Source organism: Clarias gariepinus, chromosome 12, assembly GCF_024256425.1.
Source record: "Clarias gariepinus isolate MV-2021 ecotype Netherlands chromosome 12, CGAR_prim_01v2, whole genome shotgun sequence".
Classification (NCBI taxonomy): Eukaryota; Metazoa; Chordata; class Actinopteri; order Siluriformes; family Clariidae; genus Clarias; species Clarias gariepinus.
Window position 1 is genome coordinate 18,459,883 of NC_071111.1, and position 24,416 is coordinate 18,484,298.

Here is a 24,416-nt window from a genome sequence, read left to right on the forward strand (position 1 = left end):
CCACAAAGTATTACCAAAATAATCTACAGTACTTGGGCAACGACACAAGCCCAAGGAGATTATTTTGGTACCCGTTTGAAATTATTGAAAGAAGTACAGTAAATATGTCCTACAAATTAATTTATATAAATTATAAAATATACATTTTATAATAATACAGCTATACATTAACAATAGGTGCATGTATTTAAAAAAAATTGGGACACGCAGCCTGCTAAATAACAAATATCACACTTTTTTATACATTTTATTCGTACAAAAATTTGTTGACGGCCCCTAAAACGCTACTTCCGCTGTTTGTCCAACGTCTGAGGATCAAACTAACTTCACCACTGTCACCAAATCTGGTCATTTAGTTCATGAAAATATATCTACATCATGTTCGGTCATTCCTTCGTTCGGTTCGCGGATTATTTGGATATATAATATTTTCTTTGAACTTATGGGGCTGTTTGCTCATTTGCTGAATGAAAATAGAATCGCATTAAACGACACAGTGACTCGTCCGGAGAGACCGAACAAACTTAGCAGTGCCTGGCAACGTATTTGGGCGATGTAGTGATGTACAAGTCACTTTTGTATATTATGGATTTAGTATAAAGACACATTTTGGACGAGATATTAACATGATGCTGTGTTGTTGTATTTTTACATCGTGCTGTGTTTGATTGTAGGGGTTTAATTAAAAGTCAAAAGTTATATTGAAAATAGCCACTAGATGGCCTCAGAGTCTCACTCACTTATCCATCGTCTATACCGCTTTATGCAGTTTACAGGATCATGGGGGCCTGGAGCCCATCCCAGAAGACTTACGAGGGGGGCGGGGGTGCCAGTCCATCGCAGGCCGAACACACATACACACACACTGACATGCTCATTCACACGCCAGTTTGCCTCATCCAGTAATGTCATTGAGGTGATTTTATTCATTTATCCTCATAGAAAGGCAGTAAAAAAAGCTCGTGAAGAAACAGATTATGACATTTAGATAGTCAATGAAAAATATATTCTCTAAAGGATACGTGTTAGTCAAAAGTTTAGACACAAGTTTGGATTCATTTTCTGTATTCTAAAACAATACTGATTTTTTTCAAAACTATGAAATAATATATGGAATTAGGTAACAACAACAACGGCAGTCAGTTGTTTTTCAGCTATTCTGGAATAGTTCTTGCAAGAACTAAAGTACTTGCAATACCAGTTAGGCACCATGATGAAACTGGTTTTCATTAAGACCATCCCAGGAAATCAAGACCAAATCTTACCTCTGCTGCAGAGGAGAAGTTCATTTAGCGTTACCAGCCTCAGACATCACCGATTACCAGCATTGCAGATTAAAGCCGTAGCAGAAACGTCAAAATATCAACTGTTTAAACGAGATTATATGCCTATTTTGGGTGCCTTCACGATTGTTTTAAAGTGTAGAATGAAATAAAAATCAGTATAGATCATTGAAAAAGTACAGTATGTATGGCTTTGTATGGACATATGATCAAAACTTGTTAGACACCTGACAGTAAAATTTATACTTGCTTTCTAAACACCTTATTCCTTTTTACTAAGCTATTATGAAGGCTTTACACAGCATAAGCAGCAGACACATCTCAATATTAACTGTTCAAAGGAGATGTGTCCCCAGCATTGTTTTACTTTAACTCCTGACATTCAAAACTTAATAACGGGCACTTAAAAACCTGATTGAGCCTGTGTATTATAATTGCTATATGAATTATAAATAAATATATTCCTGTTTTTTTTTTCTATACACAAAAAAAGTTGTATTAATTTATTTTAAAGTAAATATATCAGTTTCGTATCGGGGATACTACTGTAGCTTCGCTATTACTATAAACTCAGTCGTATCGCCCAGCCCACAACCGCAAGCATTGCTCAACTGTAAAAGCGCGAACCACGCACAGCCCGCGTGCTCTGTGGACACGCCCCCGTGTGCTTTCAATCACGCCTATCCTCTCGCGCGCGGCGTTTCCTCCCCCACTGAACTTATTCCAGTGGCATTTTGCTCTTTAAGAATTTCGCCGAATTTGTTTCCACAGAGACCGCGAGCAGCCCTCTAGGAACTACAGCGGAGATCTCTGGTGAGTCTGCACTGCACATTTCGACTGTCTGAGGAGAATACTTTATCTATTTAAAAAAATGCATGAAATGTGCTTTGTTTATATGCATGCAATAAATTGTCATATACTGTATAGTAGAGTGATTAATTTGAATGATAACACACTGTCTGAATTGGGAGAAAACTCGACTTCGTAGTTATTTAATAACATTTAAAGTAGTTTACACTTTATTTTGCACTTATATAAAAACGTAGTTCAATTTAATATCATTTTTCATGATGATATTTATAGCAGACATATTTAGAGCAGACATATTTATAGCGGAGAAGCAGCACAGTGTGTGACCCTACTAAACATGATTGCTGAAACCTAAATATGTGCATGCAAAAGAAATATACAAAATGCATGTCAGCACACATCCGTTTTTCCCCCTGCATCTACAGTGTGAGTGTGTGTGACAGAAAGATAGTAATTATGCCAGAGGCCAGAGGACCAAACACTGTGATTGAGCCTGCTGAGGACCCTCAGATATGGGGCGAGAAAAGCAAAGGAACAGAAACCGAGCAGAGAGAGAAGTGGGCCAACAAGACCGAGTTTCTGCTCTCCATGGCTGGCGAAATCATTGGCCTGGGCAATGTGTGGCGCTTTCCTTATCTCTGCTACAAGAACGGAGGAGGTAAGGGTGGGAGAGAAAGAGAGAAGCGCCCTTGAATCTCTTGAAAGAAAGAGAAAAAGCAAGATGTGTGTGTGTGTGTGTGTGTGTGTGTGCCGGGGGTAGGGACGGGGCAGGATAGAGCATGTCCAGGTTCTGAATTTTGTATTCTTTTGTATTAATGTACAGGATTAATATTCAATATAGAGCAAATAAAAGCAGGCTTAAACACAATAGTAAATAGGTTTCACATATCATCGACTCTTCAGAAATGCTCATAATGATGAATGGTGCATGCCCACACAGAGTCATGCACTTTTTAAACAAAACTCTCTTTTTTCTTCAGCTGCTGATGTTTATAAACAGAAGCCTCTAAGGCTGACATTTTCAATGCCATGTCTTTTTGTTATATAGGAATAATAAGATTCATTTTAATTTAATAAGTTTATTTTACTGTATTCTATTCTTTCCTCTACAGCAGACAAAAAATCCACATAAATAACCTCAGACTCGCTTGTATCTATGTGTAGGTGTATTCTTCATCCCTTACTTTGTCTTCCTCATCTTCTGTGGCATCCCTGTCTTTTTCCTGGAGACTTCATTGGGTCAGTACACCAGTGAAGGCGGGATCACTGCCTGGAGGAAGATATGTCCTATGTTCGAAGGTAATTTTCACCTTATTGTCTATGCCTTTTTTACTTGATTGTCTGATTAAATTGTATGTGTAATGCAGTGACTAGTGTTGCTGCCTCACAGCTGCAGATCTTCCTGTTTGATCCTGTGTTCAGTTTAGGGTCTGTGTGATGTTGCTCTGAATGTTTGCCCATTTGTTTGTATCCATTTCCTTTGCATTTTCTGAATGTCTCCTACATAATAAATCAACTAGATAGGAACAATTTGAATGGCTGGTGTCACATGTAGGGTGTTTAAGGTAGGGTGTATTCCTGCTAGGTAAGTTTTGTGATAGGAGCCGCAAGTACTCTGACCAAGGTAAGGTGGTTACTAAAGATAAATGACTAAGATTAAGATTCAGTTATTTGCAACATGTACCTTTCAGCAAAGCGAAATAATTTTTTTACACATCACAGTCAGGAATCTAGGGTCAGGGCACAGGGTCAACCAGAGCAAATAGGGTTGAGGGCTTTGAACAAGGGGTCAACAGTGACAGCTTGGTGGTGCTAGGGCTTGAACCCCTGACCTTCCGATAAGTAACCCAGGGCCTTAACCGTTTGAGCTACCACTTCCCCCCTGCCTTTGGTAAATAAATAGAAAGTTAGCTGTATGAATGTTAAAAGGGACTTTATGCATAAGTAGAATAATATAATATTTTTACCGGTATGTACTTTCTTTTGTGGCACTCAGAAGTATTTTGTTTTGCTTATTATTCTATTCAGACTAGCCCTATATGTAGTATTTTGCACATAATATGAATGTGTTTCCTTTATCACTGTAGTTTAACTATTGCGCTTTAGTGGTTGGTCCCTCTGCATAAATGTCAAGTAACTTTTGTTTAGTCAGGAAGTTGCAAGTTTTCTATCAAAATTATGGTCGCCCATTTCAAGATATCTAACGTATTGCAGGATTAGGATACAGTGTGGAACAGTGGGATGGGATTATGCAACAGAATAACAGCAATACATTCCAGAAATACATTCCAGAAAGTCCAGAAGTTTGTAGTGAAACTTACCAAAATTGCAGTGTTGTCTGTCTTTGTAAACAGCTGCATACTGGTCATATATGTCTCAAGTCACATAAAAAATACTAAACCAAATATCTCATTTTTACAATATTGTCTAATTTTATCCATCCTAATTTTATCTATCTAATCCATGTTCTACATTTGCAAGCTCTATGCCTTGCATTTTTCATTAATCAGGATCACATGACATGATGCATAAAACAATATAAAATGCCTCATTATATGCTACAGATTCTCTTTTGGCATTTCCCTATTAACTAGCTTGTCTAAAAAATTAACTGCTGTTATTTACAGGAATTGGCATTGCATCTCAAGTAATTGTGGTTTACCTGAACATCTACTACATTGTGGTTCTGGCCTGGGCAGTCTTCTACCTCTTCAGCTGTTTCCAAACCGCACTGCCGTGGATGACCTGTGATCATGAATGGAACACAGGTATAGCAACATATTTACATAAAAATACTACATCACATAGCCTGACCCCTGTACTATGTGTAGTGCATCTGCAAGAAACAGTTAGGTAAGTAAGTAACTAAGTAATTAATGAATTCATTAATTTAGTAATAAATATTTTTGTAAAAATAATTTAAACAGAAGTACTGTACATAGAATTTTAATATGTATACAAAGAAATAAACATTAAGTTAAAATGATTGCATATAAAACATACTGACTGGCCAAAAAAAAAAAAAAAATTTTAGATGAGTCAAATGACTGTCCAGCATCAAGCAAAGAAATCATAAACATTTCTAGAATTGGGTTAAAAACTGTTTAGTGCATAATGAAAGCCTGGAAGTACAGTTCTGAATAGTCAACTTTGCAGAAAAAATGTAGTTGAGGGAAAAAATTAATGATCATGACTGGAGATTAAGAAATGCTTGGTAAAGTTTAAAAACATAAAAAATCCAGAAAACAGAAATCACAGCGAAGTTTAATAGTGAAAATAAGAGCATGCTCATATGCATAGTGTGGCACAGGATTGGGACTAAACAGCGTTAGTGAGACAAAAGATTTGACTTGAGTAATGGAAAAAGGTCTCGTTGTCTGATGTGCCAAGATTGACTCAGTGTAAGAAGGGAAGTGCATGAAGCGATGCTCTCATCATGCATATTGTTTAATGTACAAGTCCCGGGAGGCAGTGTTATAATCTGAGGTTGCTAGGCTCAACAACAATATGTGGCAATGCAATGAAGTAAATGACCAAGTTATCACATCTACCTGGCTAAGTCAGTGTGTGTTGGTCTTAAACTAAAAACTGTAACTTAGCTTAAAGCAGTTCAAAGGTTAAATGAGCTCCTGGATAACACAGCTGATTTAATTTAAATCTAAGGCCAATGTAAAAAAAAAATCAGCCGCAAGTTGCTTATGTGGTTTATAGTACATATAGTGTTCTGCTATAGCACATGTGCAAATTGGAACAATTCTGCAACCTGAAACGTTCGCTCATATTTTATTGCAATGCAAGCTTTAAAACCTGATCAATTATCAAGAATGCCACATTTAATGAACATGACCGTGGCTACTTTTTGGAAGCATATTTCCAGTTCATTATCATGAACAAAATATTTTAAAAAGTTTAAACCATTGAACCAAGCCAACTGGCCACAAGATATTTAAAGGCGTTAAACCATTTTTCTAAGGTAATGTTTGTTCTAGGTTCAGATTTTTCTTTCTTGCTTGTGGTATTTCATTTAAAAGATTAGATGTCTAAAAGTTATTTACATTCTATATTTATATACATATAACAGTTAAACCCTGCTAGGTGGCACAGTGGTGTATTGGTTAGCACTGTCGCCTTGCACCTCCAGGGTCTGGGTTCGATTCCTGATTCCCAAAGAGATGTGGATTAGATTCATTGGTGACCTCAAATTGGCTGTAGTGTGTGAACGAGTGTGTGCGTGTGTGTATATGTGTGTGTGTGTGCCCTGCGATGGATTGGCACCCTGTCCAGGGTGTACCCCACCTCGTGTCCTAAGTCTCCTGGGATAGGCTCCAGGCCCCCGTGAGCCTGAATACAGGATTAAGCGGTAATGACGATGAGTGAGTGAGTGAGTAAAACCTGCTGAAGAACTCAGTAGTAGCTCTTTTACCGGACTAAAGCTGGCAACTTTCCAACTAGAACTGCTCAAAAGTATTGAGAACTTGGTAAACATAATACCTTTATATCCTTAGCACAGTATTCTGAGTACTGTAAGAGCTTGTATAAGTCTGTGCATGTCTGGTCCTAATGAATAGGCTGCAGAATTGTGATCTTTATTATGTACGAAATAATACACAAACTATCTATACATTATATGTTGAACTATGCATTGGGTTCACATAAAAATAAAAAATGAACTGTGTATATTCCAGGTCAGTAATCCTACTTTTGAAAAATATTTGGATAACTATAAGTTCATTCTAACTAAAGGTCTCTATTATTTACAGCATCGTGCTACACACATAACAAAAGCTTGCTGCAGTCTGGCCTGCAAAGGTCCTCCCTGAGCAATGATACATACAATAACAGGTAAATACGGACAGACCTGGGAATTAACAATCAAGTTTACAATAAAATGTGGAGAGTTCCTCATATCTCATATTATTTAAAATTTACTTCCATTATTATTATTATTTTAATTATTATTATTATTTTAATTATTATTATTATTATTATTATTATTTCAAAAAAATTAAGGTCTTAGTATTATTGGATCTCCATGTAATGTACAAATTAAGAAATCTAATGTTTCAGGTCCTTTTTGCCTAACCATTTAAATTTCTGGTCATTTGATGCATAGATTGATTTTACATGTTGTGCGTTACAACAGACCCACAGAAAAAAAAAAATCATGATCTTTATTTAATTTTTAAACAAGAACAATTTACATTTTATTTTACATAATAGTTTTATCTTTCCTGAATATGACATGTCTTCCTGTTTACTTTATATGCCAGGTATGTAAGGTGTTCTACAAGATAATCCACCACAGTATGTGTTTGTAATTCTTAAAAAGAAAAGTAAATCTGCCCTCCAAAGTAAATCGTTGGAAAACTGATATATTTAAAAACTCTTAAAAGAAAATTGTTTTGTAGTTTAATTTGTTTTATTTCAGGCATTTAGAAACTTACATGCATCCTGTTTCCCACAGCAACATTTTAAACATCTCTGCAGCTGTTGTCTCTCCAGAGGAGGAATTCTGGCTGTAAGTATAATTAGAAAAGAAATCACTGTTTTGTAGTACTTTGACAAGAAGACAATTTTTTTCTCATTGTTTTGTTTTAAGTATATCTTTCAAGGGCAGTGGCGGCAGAAACAGTTAAGGCTGTGGGGGGATTGGGTTAAGCAACAGCACCACCAAGTTGCCACTGAGCCCTTAAGCAATGCCCTTAACCTTATCTGCTACAAGGGTGCTGTATCCTGGCTGACCCTGCGCTCTGACCCCAGCCTCCTTACTGGTATATGTGAGAAAAATCATTTGACTGTGCTGCCAGGTAGATGTGAGAAATAATTAAATCTTAATGTAACAGACCTTTAGTGAATATATAGTGCACACAGTTAAAGGAGAACCATTTGCTTGCTAAAGTAAATGTGCAAAAAAAATGCAGAAAGGTAAAGAGGGTTTAAAAAAAAAAACTGAAGAATTTCAGGGGCAGTTGCAGAATATATTGACTATGGCAAAGCCTTTACTATTTCACAATTCTGTTTAGTTAATAAGAATTATGCAACAATGCAGCCATGAACTAAAATAAATAAATGTGGATATAAAAAGGACTAAAATCATGTTCATAAATCTGTTCATACCTGAGACCTATTAATAAATATGTTTGGGTCATAATGTACAGTAGTAAGCATATATATAGTGCATGCTATAACTGCCCATACATATTTTAGCTACCTTTTTTTTAGCTTGGAAAAAATGATTAATTCATTTTAAGCTTGTGCATGTAACTGCACTCTAAATGTGTTACTTTTAATATTTCTATGCTGTATGTTTTTCTGGTGCACCATGGTATTTTATGGACGCAGGCATTTTAAAGGCTATCTGAAAAATGTATGCATAATACAGTATAAACAAGTTTGAAATCTTGAAAATCTTTTCCTCTATATATCAAGTATTTTCAGACACTGTGTAATGGAACAACCAGGATGGCATTTAGATAAATACGAACAGCATAAATATACAAAACAACTTTTATTCCTATACGTCTTCAATAACAATTTATACAATATCAATTCTTACAAAGAATTAAAAAGAGTTTGATGGCCACTTGAAAATTTAAAAGACAGAAAGATTGAAGACACCGACACACATACAATACTAATAAGACTGTGTGAGGTGAAGGTTAGGACTGTTTAATTATTTTTAAAACATTTCTCTTCCGAATTCTTTCTCCGACACATTTCTTTCCCCTTTTTTTCAATTTTTGCAAATTTTATATTCAGCATTCAGGGTTGCACTTATGGTTGGGAAATGGTGGTATTCCTGCAGGACATCTTGATGAGAACGGCATGTTTATCTGCTGTGCGGCTCTGAACTAAAACCCTCAAAAACTAAACTTGAGAAGTAAAACATCTGTATCCATCACGCTATAATGCGTTTGTTTATAATTTGGGGATGGTGACATTTGACATGTATATAAACCAACATGTCTACCTTGTTCCATTTCAGAGCAGAACATTCAGGCAGAATTATAAAGCTGAGCCAGAATGTGGGAAGTTTAAATCTGTGAAGCTTTCAACTACCACCCCCATCTATGTCTGTAACATGTTTCCTCTGTTAGGAAAGTTTGTTTTTCCATGTGACTTTTTGCATGTGTGTTTGTGTGGTCTTAGTCATCGCGTGCAGCGGATATCCAGTGATGATTTCCTGGGCCTACCACATTACGACCTGACACTTTGTCTCTTGCTGGTCTGGATTATCTGTTACTTTTGCATCTGGAAAGGAGTCAAGACCACAGGCAAGGTAAACACACACACACACATACACACAGTGACCCTGTGCATGAACTTTAACCCCAGTTATGATGAAAATGAGCGTCAAACAGATCCCTAAAACCCTGATTATGCATTGAGTCATATTCATTAAACGTTAATGATTGTAATGAATGTGAAAAAGTTTTTCATTTTAATAATGTGAAACATATGGGACTTAGATTTTTTTTTTTTTTTTTCTGTATGCTGAGTTGTACCCTGTGCTGCAGTCTGGTCATAACCTTATCTAAAGTTAAGCTTAAATCTTAGTTTGCTAAAGTATCTAAACCTACTTAAATACTAACATCACTAAATGATTAGTTGCCCAACAAATAACAAACAAACCTTAAACCTAATTATGCACTTTAGCAGTTTTCAGTTGCTGCTAAATTTGCCAGTGCCTTGCAAAAGTATTTACACCCCTTGAACTTTTCCACATTTTACATGTTTACATGATACAAACACAAATGTAAATGTATTATGTTGGGATTTTATGTAAAAAAACAAAAACAAAACACACACACACACAAAGTGGCACAAAATTGTGAATCGGAAGAAAAAAGTTTTCAAAATTCGTTGTAGAAATAAAAATCTGAAAAGTGTAGCATGCATTTGTATTTAACCCCCTTTACTCTGATACTTCTAACTAACATCTAGTGGAACTAATTGCTTTCAGAAGTTACTTAATTAGTAAATAGTGCCCATCTGTGTGTTATTTAATCTCATTACAAATACAGCTGTTCTGTGTAGCCCTCAAAGGTTTGTTAGAGAACATTAGTCAACAAACAGCATCATGAAGCCCCAGGATCACACCAGCACAGCAGACAGGTCAGGGATAAAGTTGCAGAGCACTGTTTAATCCATTATCTGAAAATGGCATAACTGCAATCCTACACATGGCAGTTCACCTAAACTGACAGGCTCGGCAAGGAGAGGATTTATCAGAGAAGCAGCCAAGAGACCCATGGTAACTCTGAAGGAGTAGCAGAGATCAACAGCTTAGGTTGGAGAATCTGTCCAAAGGACAACTATTAGTTGTGCACTCCACAAATCTGACCTTCATGAAAGAGTGTCAAGAAGAAAACCATTGTTGAAAGAAAGCCACAAGAAGTATTGTTTGCAGTTTGCGACAAGCCATGTGGGAGACACAGCAAACATGTGAGAGAAAATGATCTGGTCAGATGAGACCAAAATCATTAATGAACTTTTTGGCTAAATGCAAAACGCCATGTGTGACAGAAAACTAACACTGTGCATGGTGGTGGCAGCATCATGTTATGGGGATACTTTCCTTAAGCAGGCACCCCTGGTCAGATTTGATGGGAAGATGGATGAAGCCAAATACAGGGAAATCTTTAAAAAAAAAAAAAACCTGGTAGAGTCGGCAAAAGACCTGAGACTCTGGCAGAAGTTCACCTACTGTACCAGCAGGACAATAACCGTAAACATACAGCCAGAGCTACACTAGAACGGTTTAGATCAAAGAATATTCATGTGTTAGAATGGCCCTGTCTAAATGTCTAAAAACTTAGAGCAGCTACCACACTTACTGATGTGCATTATTACAAATCCTTTTATAATTATGTGTGAAATGTCTCTCGAAGGTGGTCTACTTCACAGCCACGTTCCCATACGTCATGCTGCTGATTCTGTTTTTTCGAGGAGTCACTCTACCTGGCGCTGGGGCAGGAATCAGCTATTACCTGTACCCAGATATCTCCAAACTCGCCAATCCTGATGTAAGTGTGTTTATGTGAAATATGTAAATGAGTATGAGAATTTGATAGACATGTTTCATTGATCTGCTTTATTGACACATCTGAGACATTGCTTGACATAGCAGGGGCGATTTATGGTAGGATTCACAAAACTGACCTGAGATTAGCAATATAGACCTAAAAAAAAACTAATTCAATCATTCAATCATAACTGTAATAAAACATCATTCAACTCAAAAAAGAACAAATTAATGGGTAAATATTATAATACATTGACATAGGGAGGATATAGTGAATAATAGTGCTGGGAGATACACTATGGACAAAAGTATTTGGCCAAACCTGTTAATTATTAAATTCAGGTGTTTCAATTAGGCCACTTATCCTCAGTTAAGGGCAAACTAAATGCTTTAGCATACTGAGACATCTTGGGCGAGGCTATGCTTCCAACTTTGTGGCGACAGTTTGGAGAAGGCCCCAAAGGCCCTTTTCTATTCCAACATGACTATTCCCCAGTGCACAAAGCAAGGACTATAAAGATATGGCTTGGTGAGGTGTGTGTAGAAGAAGTTGACTGGCCCGCACAGAGCTCTGCTCTCAACCACATCGAGCACCTCTGGGATGAACTGGAACAGAGATTGCGAGCCAGGCCTTCTCGTCCAACATCAGTGCCAGACCTCATAAATGGGCATGAATTCCCACAGACACACTCCAAAATCTTGTAGACAGCCTTCGAAAAAGAGTGAAAGCTGTTATAGCTGAAACTCCATATTGAAGTATATGTATTTGAATACAATGTAATTGCAGGTTTGGCCAAATGTCTCTGTCCATATACAGTAGTGTTATAAATTCTCAAATATCTCAATATCATGATTTAAAAAAAAAAACTAAATTATGATTAATAATTGATTATTTAGTTTTTGTTTTTGTATGTTTTTGCCCTCATATTTCACAGTATATACGCGATATAAAAGTTGGACATGATACTGTATAAAAAGTGGACATGAACACGCACAGTGGGGAAAGTATTAACAGAATTTAAAAGAAAAATTTTTAAAAAAGTATTAAATAAAATAAAAAACAATGATCAGTGACAAGGTTCTAAAGGTCAGCTTTGTTGAACTGTCTGTCTCTAGTGCATAATGTGTTTACATGTAATAATCATACAGTGTCAATGGCTTTTCCCAGCCCAGGAATTAGCTCCGTCTCCAACGACAGCAGCAACTCAGCTTTGCTGCCTTTCTGTAAAATGAAAAGCGATCCACAAAGTCTCTTAAGAGCATCGAGTTAGAAAAGACCAAAGACTTATCAGTAACAACATAAATACAGTAACAAACCACTTCTTTAAAGAAGATCATGTACATACTGTAAGTAGCAGAACTTATTTAAGTCCTAGATTCTGTAAATGTCTTATGACTTTTGTCAGAGACATGCCAATATGACATAATATATCATTATATATGAATGAATACTGAATGCTAACCACTGTTAATACTGGCTGCGTTTCATCGCCCCTTGTTGACTTCCTGTGTCACACACACTGGGCCGTACTAGAGCTCATTTCGGTCTCATGGCCTTTCTCACTCATTCATTTTTTGCTCTTTTTTGTTTATCGTTGTCCAGACTATATTACCAGACATACTGTACATTTGCACGAAAAACACAGACCTTCTTTTTAGATCTGACTTTTATATTTCGAGCAGTGTAATGCCACACAATGTTCCTTTTGTCCCAGTTCTTTGTGAGTCAAGACTCTAATTGTTAGTTGTAGACCGCACACCCTTTTGTGCTGGGAGGTCTTACTTCTGAAGCCAATAAAGTTAAAGCTAACATGAAAATACAGTAAAATGCACAGGAAAGGGTGTGGTGGTGATCATCTTTTGTATCTATTGCTTTGAGGCGGGAAGCACTGTTTCCGATGCTCAAGCGATGACAGGAATAAATTTGGGGTCTGATAAATAGTAATTACAGCCAAAGAGAGGGTAGACAGACAGGCAGAATAACAGCGACATAGAGTGAATATTAAACAGACAAAGAACTCCTTATGAAAGGTTCGCAAGGGATGGTGTTGCAAGAGCATGTGCAATGCTGATCCAGACAGCTGGAAACAGATTCTGTGAGAAGAGTGTTAGGAGTGGGATGCTGGGACATGAAGTATCTACAGCATTTTTAACTTGTTATATAAAGGAAAATGGCATCATTATTAAATCCTTCTTACGAGGTTAGACAAAATTCTAAACAATTTCTCATTCAATATGTGTGTGTTAGTTGGCTGTTTACATGGTCAAATGTAGAAATTCTGCATGCTTTCCTGAAATAAGATTTCTCTTTTGCATGCATCTCAACCAGAATAAGTTCCAGCATATTATCATGCTCACCAGTAAATATGAATAGGAAGAAAAAAGTGCATTCATCCAAATTTATAAAATGTTCTGACCTAATGTTTACAACAACTTAAATAGTTCCTGTCTATTCTTATGTACTACTTTATACACTTGTAAAGAGTATATAAGGCAGGAGTGCGGTAGGGCGATGGTGGCTCAAACGGTTATGTCCCTGGGTTATTGATCAGGCCCCCAGCACTGCCAAGCTGCCACTGTTGGATTCTTGAGCAAGGTTTTTAACTGTACCTTTACCATGGTCGCTGTATCATGGCTGAGCCTATGTTCTGATCCCAGCATCCTAAAGAAAAAAAAAATCACTCTACTGGAAGCTACTGTACATGCAACAAATAATTGTTGTATGCATCAGTATGTATTTGTTTAATAGTATGCATCAGTATGTATTTGTTTAATAGTATGCATCAGTATGTATTTGTTTAATAGTATGTATTTAAGGCAGCACTGTGGTGTAGTGCCAGGGTTGAGGGTTCTTAGACCCTCAGAGGGTCAGAGTTGGCATGTTCTCCCTGTGATTGGTGAGTTTCTTTGATATACATTGGTTTCTTCCCACAATGCAACTGCAGTTTAACTGGTGTTTCCACATTGCATCTAGTATATGATCAGGGTATGATAAGTGTCCTGGGATAGGCTCCAGGCCTTCTGTGACACAGGATAACAGGTATAGGTTATGTAATGTAGAAATTTCAAAGTATGTTACTGGCAACCAACATTTCCTTTTTTTTTAAGCTGAAAACTGGATTTGCCAATAATTTAGTCTGACACAGGAAGCAATGGAAGGGGGGGGCGTGAATGGAAGGCTGCCAGCTTAGCAGTGCTGCTTATGCTAACCAGATGTGCAGCTGAGCTACACACAAACACACAAATACACATCCACACAAACATGACTACGGATTGCACAATATCTGCTGGCATATAAGGCTCTGATTGAGTGCCAAAGACATCGACATGTGCACTTTATTTCCTTTCACTAATATATCTGTCTTTGATGTTTACTCCTTCTTTTTTTAGGTTTGGTGTGACGCGGGGACACAAGTGTTTTTTTCCTATGCTGTGTGTCAGGGTGTCCTCACTGCTTTGGGAAGCTATAACAAATACAACAATGACTGCTACAAGTCAGTTCCATCTCCACTACCTTGTGTGCTTCTAAATGTGCTAAAGTACAATTAAGCATTTCGATTTGTGCCTGGCACATCTGCTTCTGAACAATGTGTGTAATAAACGATTTTATGTCTCATATGCCAACAGAGACTGCATCGCTCTCTGTGCTCTAAATAGTGGAACAAGCATTTTTGCAGGCTTCGCCGTGTTTTCTATCCTGGGCTACATGTCTCATGAGCTGTCCTTACCTATGGAGGAAATAGTGAGATCAGGTATCAATTTGTTGAGTTAAAACTCTGTTAAAGTGCTATATTTGTGGTGTTACAGTGATGAGCAAGTGAGCAGACAGATTAGACAGACGATTGTGAATTAATCCTAACTAATGAAACATTTCTAAACATGTCCTGGGAAAGATTCTAGAACAGATGTGCATGATATTAAGGTTCAGACGTCTACAATTTCACATTTGATCAGCATTATTAGTTAAACAAAGTGTCCCAGACCAGTATTATAATTGCTCTTGTTAATACTATTACTACTACTGTTAAAATTATTATAACTATTATAACTAATAAAAACAATGCCGTACATTTACATACAGGTTTTAAATTAATAAAATTACATTTAAACTATGTCCAGAGTTCAGAGACCCAGTTAAACATTAATGTGTTAGAGCACAAAGTCAGCAAAATAGGTTCTTGTACTTCAGTTCACATCAGGAACATGAATCCACTACATTCAGCCTCCAGACGGCGCTTCAGTCCAACACATCGGCAAGGCTTTTGTGCTAAGTTCCTTTCCCCAGGCAGGTAATGAGATAAAACTAATTTAATCCTTCAGTTACTTCACTGCACCACTGAAAGTAATTTGAAATCTACTGTTTCATTTTGCCTGTTTCATGAAGCACAATGGTGGAAAATACATACTAAGAAGCAATTACTATAATGCGCTCAGTGATATGATGAGCCCGGTTTGCTCTGATCTGTTTTGCAGGTCCAGGACTGGCGTTTATAGCGTATCCCAAAGCCCTGTCTCTCCTCCCAGGCCCACAGTTCTGGTCTGTCCTCTTCTTCATGATGGTCCTCTTTCTTGGACTGGACAGCCAGGTACATTTACAGTTTGTATGCTTTTTAAAAATTGCCATGACTTTACATGATCTAAGATCTACAGTAGGAAGGATTTTAGTTACATGGATAATTTGGAAGCCTAGTATGTCGGAGTGACTGGACTTATGAAGACCCTGTTGCTTTGCACAAGCCTTGTCATTGTTAGTTTATGATTGATATTTTGAACTCATTTAACATATACATAGATACTAGAGATGCACATACAGCAAAAAATTTTATTAGTTTTTACTAGGTGTGTGCAAACTTTTCACTGATGAATACTTGCCTGAACATGTCTGATCACGTTTTATGAAACAAAAGGGAAGCGAATAAAGCAGACTGAGGACATAACTCTCTCTCTCTCTCTGTTAAAACAGTTATTCAAATGTTTATTAACCAATTAAAAATACATTTAAAACATTTCTTTGATTCAGATATTTACCTAATGTTATGTACCAGAAGATTCAACACACAGATGCAGATAGTACTTTCTGTGTCTGGCTATTTCTCCAATGATTCATATCTGTGTCTGTGTTTGGATTTAATCCCAAAGCGGGCCTGTCTTAAGCCCTAACATGAAGGTGTTTTTCCCCAGGGTGAGAGCTTCTACTCCAATACATATGGACTCAGTCAAATGCATATTGCGTCATCACAGGGCATCTTACCTCATACTGCATATAATCTTGAGCATCCCCTCTCATTTCTTCATATTTTGCTTCCATATAGCCATACCTCTTGTATTTTTAATGAAGTCTTGAGAAATAGTTCTTCAAGCTTGCTGAAGGACTTTTCAGTTCTCATTTTTGGCACGTTTTTGGCTCTCATTTTTAGTCCACACCCTGTCCCTGACATGTTTCAGAGAAATGTTTTCTATTCAAGGATAAAAACTATTCAACCAAAACTATTCAAGCATGAAAACCAACAAAGGGACATGAACCAGTGATAAACAGGTGCAGATGAGGGAAGATAATCAGGCCAGTGACTAGTATATTGGTGATGCCGAGTGATGCTGAGTGTTCAGACCTGATGAGAGGGGAAATGAGGTTGCTGCTGTGGTTGTTAAAAACAACCATTTTTTAAATAGTATTTTTAGGCATGTTGCAGCCTGTCACAGTAAAACATTTGTTCCTATTTCTTTCATTTAATCTACATTGTTCAATATGAAGATATACAGTAAGTGCTGGCTCAAGACTTAGTAATAGTAATGACTTAGCACAGTAATGCACATGAGCTAATAGATGCTTTATGGTTGGCTAACATTGCTCTGAATGATAGATGAAAGCGACTTTGCCATCTTTTACACCTAGAGAGCATGGACAGTTTTGCTCCATGGACTCTTAGACCCAGATGACTGTTAGATTTCATCTATTTAGCCAATTTAAGGTTGTACCTGCCTGTGATATATACTGTAATACCCTAATTTAGACTACAACCACCTTAACCATTTATGATTGAATAATTGAATAAATGCTCTTTTTGTATTGCTGTAAATGCATCATTTCTGTTCAAATTTGAGAATGTGGCATTTTGTTGTCTTGACAGTGTCTCATTTGATCACGTGGTCACACATACAAGCTTCCTTTCATTTAAGACTAAGCTTCATGTCTGTATTTTATCTGTTTCAAATGCTTTACCTTTTCATTTCAAGCACCGCATTTGAAATCAACTGCATGCCAGATTTTTCACAAGTTTGTATTGACGTAACTTTTTAGATGAGCAGTAGTCCATGTTTAGGATTACACCATTGCTCCACAATTCTGGTCACCTTGACTTTGCAAGAGAAAAATAAAATGGTCTGTGCCTATGAAAACAGTTTGAATTTCAATTTAACTCAATTTTATTTGTATTTCAGTTTGTGTGTGTGGAAAGTCTAGCCACAGCGCTCACCGATGTTTTCCCTGAAATTCTAAGAAAGCCAAAGCGCAGGGAGATTCTGGTGTTGCTCATTGCTGTGGTTTGCTTCCTATTGGGCCTTCCTCTCGTCACTCAGGTACTTAATATAAAACAATCCAGGTTTGTTCTATTGCAATTGAAGGTTTAAAGAAGAAACTTAAGTGTTTTAATCAAAAGTCATGAATCAAGATTCTTATAATTCAATTTCCCTTTATTATATATACATTTACTTACATCTATTATTTAAAATCTTCTTGTGAGTATTAAATGATACTGGTGGTAAATGGTACTGTCATATGAAAATTATAATCAAATCATTTAGTAGACTCAAATTACTAGTAGATTAGTCCCTGCTGTAATAATAAACAGGAAAACAATTAAGTGAACCAAAATAACATAGTAAGTGTTTATATGAGTTTGTATTTCTCTCTTAGGGTGGACTCCATCTCTTTAAGCTGATAGACACATACGGCCCCAGTGGAACTAACCTGCTCCTCATCGCCTGCTTTGAGACACTTGTTATTGCTTGGGTGTATGGTAAGCTTCTGCATTACAAAAAAGATTATATATGTAGATTAAATTGCTTATATGAATTACAGCAGAGATTTTCTAATAGTTCAGAAAAGAGGCCAAGTTACAAAAACACATAAACAGATACATGTTTAATAAGATTATAATGCTCCATTTCTGCTGGCCTGCCATTTATCTTTTCTTAGGTCTTAAAGAAGCAATTATGTACCTACTATATAACATATGTATATATACAGTACATACTATAACTATATTACATGTACAGACTATATAACTGCATAAAATGCACAAGTTTACTGTATAAACAGCTACATTGGTGTAGAGCACCTTGTCAAGACAGAGTGCATTCCACCATAGCTACTGCATGTTCCATTACTGATTGAGCTATTTAAATATTTAATTTATTTGAATCACAACAAAGGTTCATGTCTAAATAAAACCTAATGACAAAATCTCAAAAGTTAATTTAAATATAAAAAAATATATATATTGATTACACACCCAACCATACAGGGTATAACATTCTGTAAAATGCTTTTTTATACTAGGGTCCATTGACCTAAAAAAAAGAATCCACATCAAACAGTATTTGCTAGCGTTTATATTGGTATATATATCCATGTACACTTATTATTTTACCACTAGCAGACAGGGAACAAAGTAATCAGGGATAGAACATTTGACTTCTGAAAACTGAAAAAAAAAAAAAAAAAAGGTACTGTACAGTACCTTTAATGGAAAAATCAAGTGAGCTATAAAATGAAAATTGCAGCGTCAGGATTAATCAATTTTGAATTTCCAAATATTTCAAAAAGTGCCATATTAAGAGGTCATATAGTTAGAATATCTATTAAAGATTTTAGATTGTTTATTAAAATTGAGGTTTCAATCCCCTTAAAATCTTGATGCTACTGTGCAGCTCTTTGGCCAGCACTTAAAAAATAACAAATAAGCTAAACTTATGTTTCTTTATTAGGTCATTTATTAATCTTTAGTAAGCATTTTATCCCAGTCAGAGTTGATTTGCAGCCTACCCTGGAACCACTGGGGGCAAGCAGGAATACACCACCATAAAAGTCCATAACAAAAAAAATTAGCATGATACGTTTAGTCGTTGTGGACTATCCTCTATCAATTTTAAATTCATGACCTAATAATTTTTTTAATGTTTTGTGGTTTTGGGTATAGAGTACAATTATCTCTTACACAATGACATTAAATGCATTTTGCAATCAGAAAGATATATAAGCAAATTGAGTGAAATAATATCAGAGACAACAATGCAAAAATTCTATTAAGTGGAAACATCTTGAATGTGTTATCCCATATATTATTATTTATATATGCATATACTGTAAAAGAAAAATTTAAAGCAAATTAGCCATTTGGTCTAATTTTAAGCTTGTAATTGTCTTTTTCTTCCGGTGGATAATTGTGTTTCTGCTTAATGATGAATGAAATAATATTCCTTCTCTGCAATGTATGCAAATAATTATGTGCAGTAAAACCTTTTATAGACGTTGTGTATCAAAATCCTGATAAACAAAAGCAAAGATTGACTAAAATAAGAAAATGCTCTAACTACAATGCTACAGGTGCGGACCGTTTTTTTGATAACATCGAAGACATGATCGGATATTCCCCCATGCCTGTGCTGAAGTATTGCTGGCTCTTCATCACCCCGTTCATTTGTGCAGTAAGTTTAATACATTTCTCTCCTTTTTTTTCCTCTCTGCTTCAAAGGGGTAGCTCAGTGGTTAAGTGGTCTCAGTGGTTAAGTGCTCTAATACACTGCCTGGCCAAAAAAAGAAGTCTTTTGTACCTTTGATTACACTGACCAATGTGGTGTCCAGTTTGTGTGAAAATGATTCCTTATGCAACCTTTCACAATCTGAGTCCTGGAATATGCCTGTGCTATCAGGAAATAAAACATTCATTGATGTGATACCCAGGTCATTCAGTACATTTAGGTCGTCACTGGATCTCATTTTATTGCCATATAACATTGCTGAGCTTGGACCTGAGTTACACCTTAGATGGTGAGACTACAGCTTTTTGGTGTCAGGCTGTTTATTATTATTATTATTATTATTATTATTATTATTATTAACTATCTGACACTTCACCCGTTTCTCTCCAATGGTATTCAGGCCACTCTTTTGTATGATCTGATCATCAGTCCACCACTCAGTGCTTCAAAAGACTTTGTACCCAGCTGGGGTTCCACAGTTGCTGCCCTGCTCACTCTCACACCAATGATCTGCATCCCTATCTTTATTCTGGTCGCTCTCAAAAAGGTAAATCGATTACATAATGCACAAAATAATTCTCTATAGGTTTGTCGTGATTAGGGCATCTGAAACCATGTTGCTTTAAACTATATTAGTATTTTGTGATGTAAAAAAAAAAATACTATCTCCAGGTATTTGTACTGCATTTGTTAAGGTAAATATAGTATATACTGTATACTGTATGTAGGTATTATGTGCAAGACTGACAATATGGACAGACTTGTAGAACCTTTGTAGATAAAACATGCACCCAAAATGCTAATCCTAAACCAAATGCTTGCTTTAGGATTCTTTTAGGCAGGGCAATGGGATAGCCACTCATTTACAGAAATAAACTATTTATTTAATCTTAATTGCCACTTAGGTCAAAATTGCTTCAACAAATCTCGGCAATGTGATCATTTTGAGATCATACCACAGAAAAAAAAGATTTAGGTTATACCACAATCTTGTTAAATGTTTAATTTTGACTTGGCAGAAGTTATTGATACATTTTCTTGGACAGCAGTACTAGCTGTAATTCTAAATACAGCTTTATATTTATGCATTAAAAGTAATCATTTCTATTATAATTTATATAAAACCTTTTAGAGGGATTTTATATGCTAGACACACCACATAAACTAATTAAAAAAGGTATTTTCCACGATAAGACGTTTATCTACAATTATCAAGTCTCGCTCCAGTCCGAGGTTACACCCTTAAGCTTCTTAACATAAAAAAAGTCTTCAGGACAGAAGGCTTTATACAGTAGGTTCCTAGGTAACATGACAAGCTGCAATATTTAATCATCGTCACAAAAAAGAAAACGTCTTTCATTTGTTATAGTTGTTGGATATTCACTGAAATAAAAATAAAAAAACACTTAAGAAGAGTATAAAACAATATCACTGCACTCTATAATAATTAGCGTGAACAGCTCACCATGGGTGAAAAGTCTTTTATTCTTTTCTCACATGAGTTAAAGTGTTCACTTCCTCCTGCATACTCACTTTTCAAATGTCTCTTCCATCCCCCGAATTCTTGCCAGGGTCGTGACCTGATTGTACCCTCTGCTGACCTGCAACAACGCAGCCCAAACAAGCCTCGGCTAACACTGTGTGAGCGTGTCATCATTAAGGAACAGAAGCTTTCTCACACAGAGGAAGACAAAAGTGTTGAAGAAAAAGCTCTGAAAGAGGACACCACGAACATGTGAGGTGAAATATCAGCAGTGAGTCTTTGACCTCATACTCGCTGGATGGATACAGAAACCTCTTGCCATGAAACCTCAGCTACAGTATAATTCACAAATGGAATAAACTGTTGTGTAAGATTCTGGTTATTTCCACATTTCTTTTTATAAACAATATAAGATCATATAATAACTGTATTTTTGGGGTAAAGAATGATATAAAGTGGATCTACTATTTCCACTGCTAGCACTGCTGATCTAGTATAATACAGTTACCCTGCTGTCATATTTTATCTCACGGGAATCATCAGTATAAATCATATAATCAATATAAATTATGACTGAGCCAACATTGAGTGTTGTCAAGTTTAGTCATGTATAGTTTTGTAGACCAATATGCCATAATTAAAAAATTATGAATTTTTATTTGTATTTAACCAGAATTAGTAAGAGCTGTCTAAAACTTTTTATTCCTAGATCTATTATTTCATTTATATTTAAAGTTTCTACATCTAAGCAGCACTGCTGTACAGAATTACATGTACAATTCTAATTACAGTATTGTGAATTTAAATTTTGTGTAAAGGTCAAACAGCTGGCCTTTTTTAGTAATGTTTTTCTTTTAAATAATCCAATTATTTCCAACACTATTGTGTTGGGAATTTTCTCTCTCTCTCTCTCTCTCTCTCTCTCTCTCTCTCTCGCGGTGTTTTTACATTTGAAACTATTATGTGTGGCATATGTTTGTATGTTCTTTCATTATTTTTATGGGTTTCTTCTGCGTTCTTTAATCTTGTCCACTGTCCAAAGATGTGTCTGTAGGTTGCCTTAAATTTCCAGAGTACAGTATGATGAAAATAAAGTGGTTACTGAAAAAGAATGAATGACTGAACTTTATCTTTAAAGTGACTTTTAATTGGACATGTACAACATTTCTATAGCCTTTTAATTTCCATAGCATACATTCAAACCAGCATGTTAAAAATCTGAACTGTTTATTAAACTGTATTAACAAACCCAAATTGGTAACTAAAAAACGTATTCTGTTTGAGAAAAAAAACTTTCATTTGGTGCGAGGACACTTAAATGTTTTGCTTTATATCTCTATTTAATAGGGTTGAAGGTAAGACTAATTAAAAAGCTGAGGCATTTATTTGAAAAAAGAAACCTCACAAATACTAACAAAGTACAGTACACATGCTGTATATTATTAGAGCATGGGTTTGATGATGATTATAATGATGATGGTGATGATGATTATTATTATTATTATTATTATTATTATATCTTTTGGTTGGTCCATAGGGTTCATTTTATGTATTTGGTCCAAAGATTTCTGGTAAATAATAAAAAGAAAAAATCTTGCTGATATCATATCAGAATCACATTACCTGTTTTTGATTAACCACTGCATACATATAAATTAGGTAGTTCATATTCTCTAGTTAATGCAGATGTTTAAGTTTTTTTAGTTTTATAAAATATTTAGTTTTTAAAATGTCATCAGTCTTGGTTATCCTAGATGCCATGTACTCCAGGAGAGGGCAGTCTTTAACCCTTTAACAGACACAAAAAAATACCAAAATAAATTTATTTCTAACTGAATCACAACAATACATTATTATTATTATTATTATTATTATTATTATTATTATAATAATAATAATAATAATAATAATAAGACTATTATCTTTTATAAGACTATTATCTTTTATAAGAGAATTGCCAGATTCAAAAAGTTTAAATATCCTACTTAAGCTTTCCCCCATAGTTCTTATTTATTTATAACCAGTTGTTGCTGGGTTTGTAAACCTGCCTAATTTGTCAATTTTCCATTTTTTACATAAAGGAAATAAGCCCTAAGGACTGTGTGATTCATGACTGTGGGTTTCTCTGTTTCTTGATCCATTTTCTGTCTATTGTAATTTTGATAATTGTTAAACAAGTAATAAAACATAATCAAATGTTAGACTTATTCTACTGTATGGTCTTTTATGTAGCACCATTGTCCTGAAGAAATGTTGTATTGTTTCAATGTGTACTGTACTACTGTTTACGGTTAAAATGACAATAAAAGCCTTTGACTTGACTTTCATGACATTGTTGATAAATCTAGCTCTCAGCTGACTTCGAGCAGTAGCATTCATGCATAAGCTTAGGTCTGTTTTGGCCAATCCATATGTGAAAATTATATCTTATGCTTTCTGAACCACTTTTTCACAATTTGAGCTCAATGAATCCTGAAATTGTCATCTTGGAATATGCCTGTGCCAACAGGGAATAAAAAAATCCACCTAGTCATTCAGTATATTCAGCTGCCCTAATTTTGGGGCATTTTATGTTGGAGAATCTAGACTTGGCCAACAGAAGCAACCCCAGATCGTAACACTGCCTCATAGGCTTGTACAGTGGCATAATGCCCTATGCATAGTCCACTTGATCCACCTCTCTTTTTACCCTGATGTGGTGTAACACACTCGGAGGACAGTGCTATCTGCTCACAGATGCCCCGTATCTTTCATCCCTCCCCTCTAAGAGAGCTCGGCCAATCAGCTCTCCCTAGACCTCCGGCAGCGAGAGATTACAGCATCACCTGGGGATCAAACTCGCGATCTCCAGGTGATAGGGCCTGCACTTTATGCCACTCGGAGAACAAACCCAAGGACGTTGAGGTTCTTTTTCACATTGTGAGTGTAAAAATACCTGTACTCTTATTTAAAAAAAATATATCAGAGTTATACTGTTTCATTATTATTATTCCCACAACGTTCCCACTATTGATCTCCCACCACGCTCATGCAAAACGTTTTCCTGACCACGTCT

At 35.9% G+C, this 24,416-nt stretch overlaps 1 protein-coding gene across 1 annotated transcript; it reads left to right on the forward strand.

Moving 5' to 3' along the window:
- Positions 1-1,965: 1,965 nt before the first annotated feature.
- On the forward strand, positions 1,966-23,682 carry LOC128534094 (sodium- and chloride-dependent GABA transporter 2-like). The gene is made up of 16 exons (XM_053508391.1): positions 1,966-2,096; positions 2,519-2,751; positions 3,258-3,392; positions 4,721-4,861; positions 6,854-6,935; positions 7,558-7,611; positions 9,243-9,372; positions 10,985-11,119; positions 14,509-14,612; positions 14,746-14,870; positions 15,592-15,704; positions 17,557-17,694; positions 18,032-18,134; positions 19,724-19,824; positions 20,279-20,425; positions 21,450-23,682. The coding sequence occupies exons 2-16, from the start codon at positions 2,550-2,552 to the stop codon at positions 21,615-21,617; spliced, it is 1,878 nt and encodes a 625-aa protein (XP_053364366.1). The 5' UTR covers positions 1,966-2,096; positions 2,519-2,549; the 3' UTR covers positions 21,618-23,682.
- The last annotated feature ends 734 nt before the right edge of the window (positions 23,683-24,416 follow it).

Coding starts and splice junctions, on each gene's coding strand:
- LOC128534094 (XM_053508391.1), top strand. CDS start 2,550: ATGCCAGAGGCCAGAGGACCAAACACTGTGATTGAGCCTGCTGAGGAC. Junction 15,705..17,556: donor TTCTTGGACTGGACAGCCAG/GTACATTTACAG, acceptor TTTGTATTTCAG/TTTGTGTGTGTGGAAAGTCT. Junction 20,426..21,449: donor TTCTGGTCGCTCTCAAAAAG/GTAAATCGATTA, acceptor AATTCTTGCCAG/GGTCGTGACCTGATTGTACC.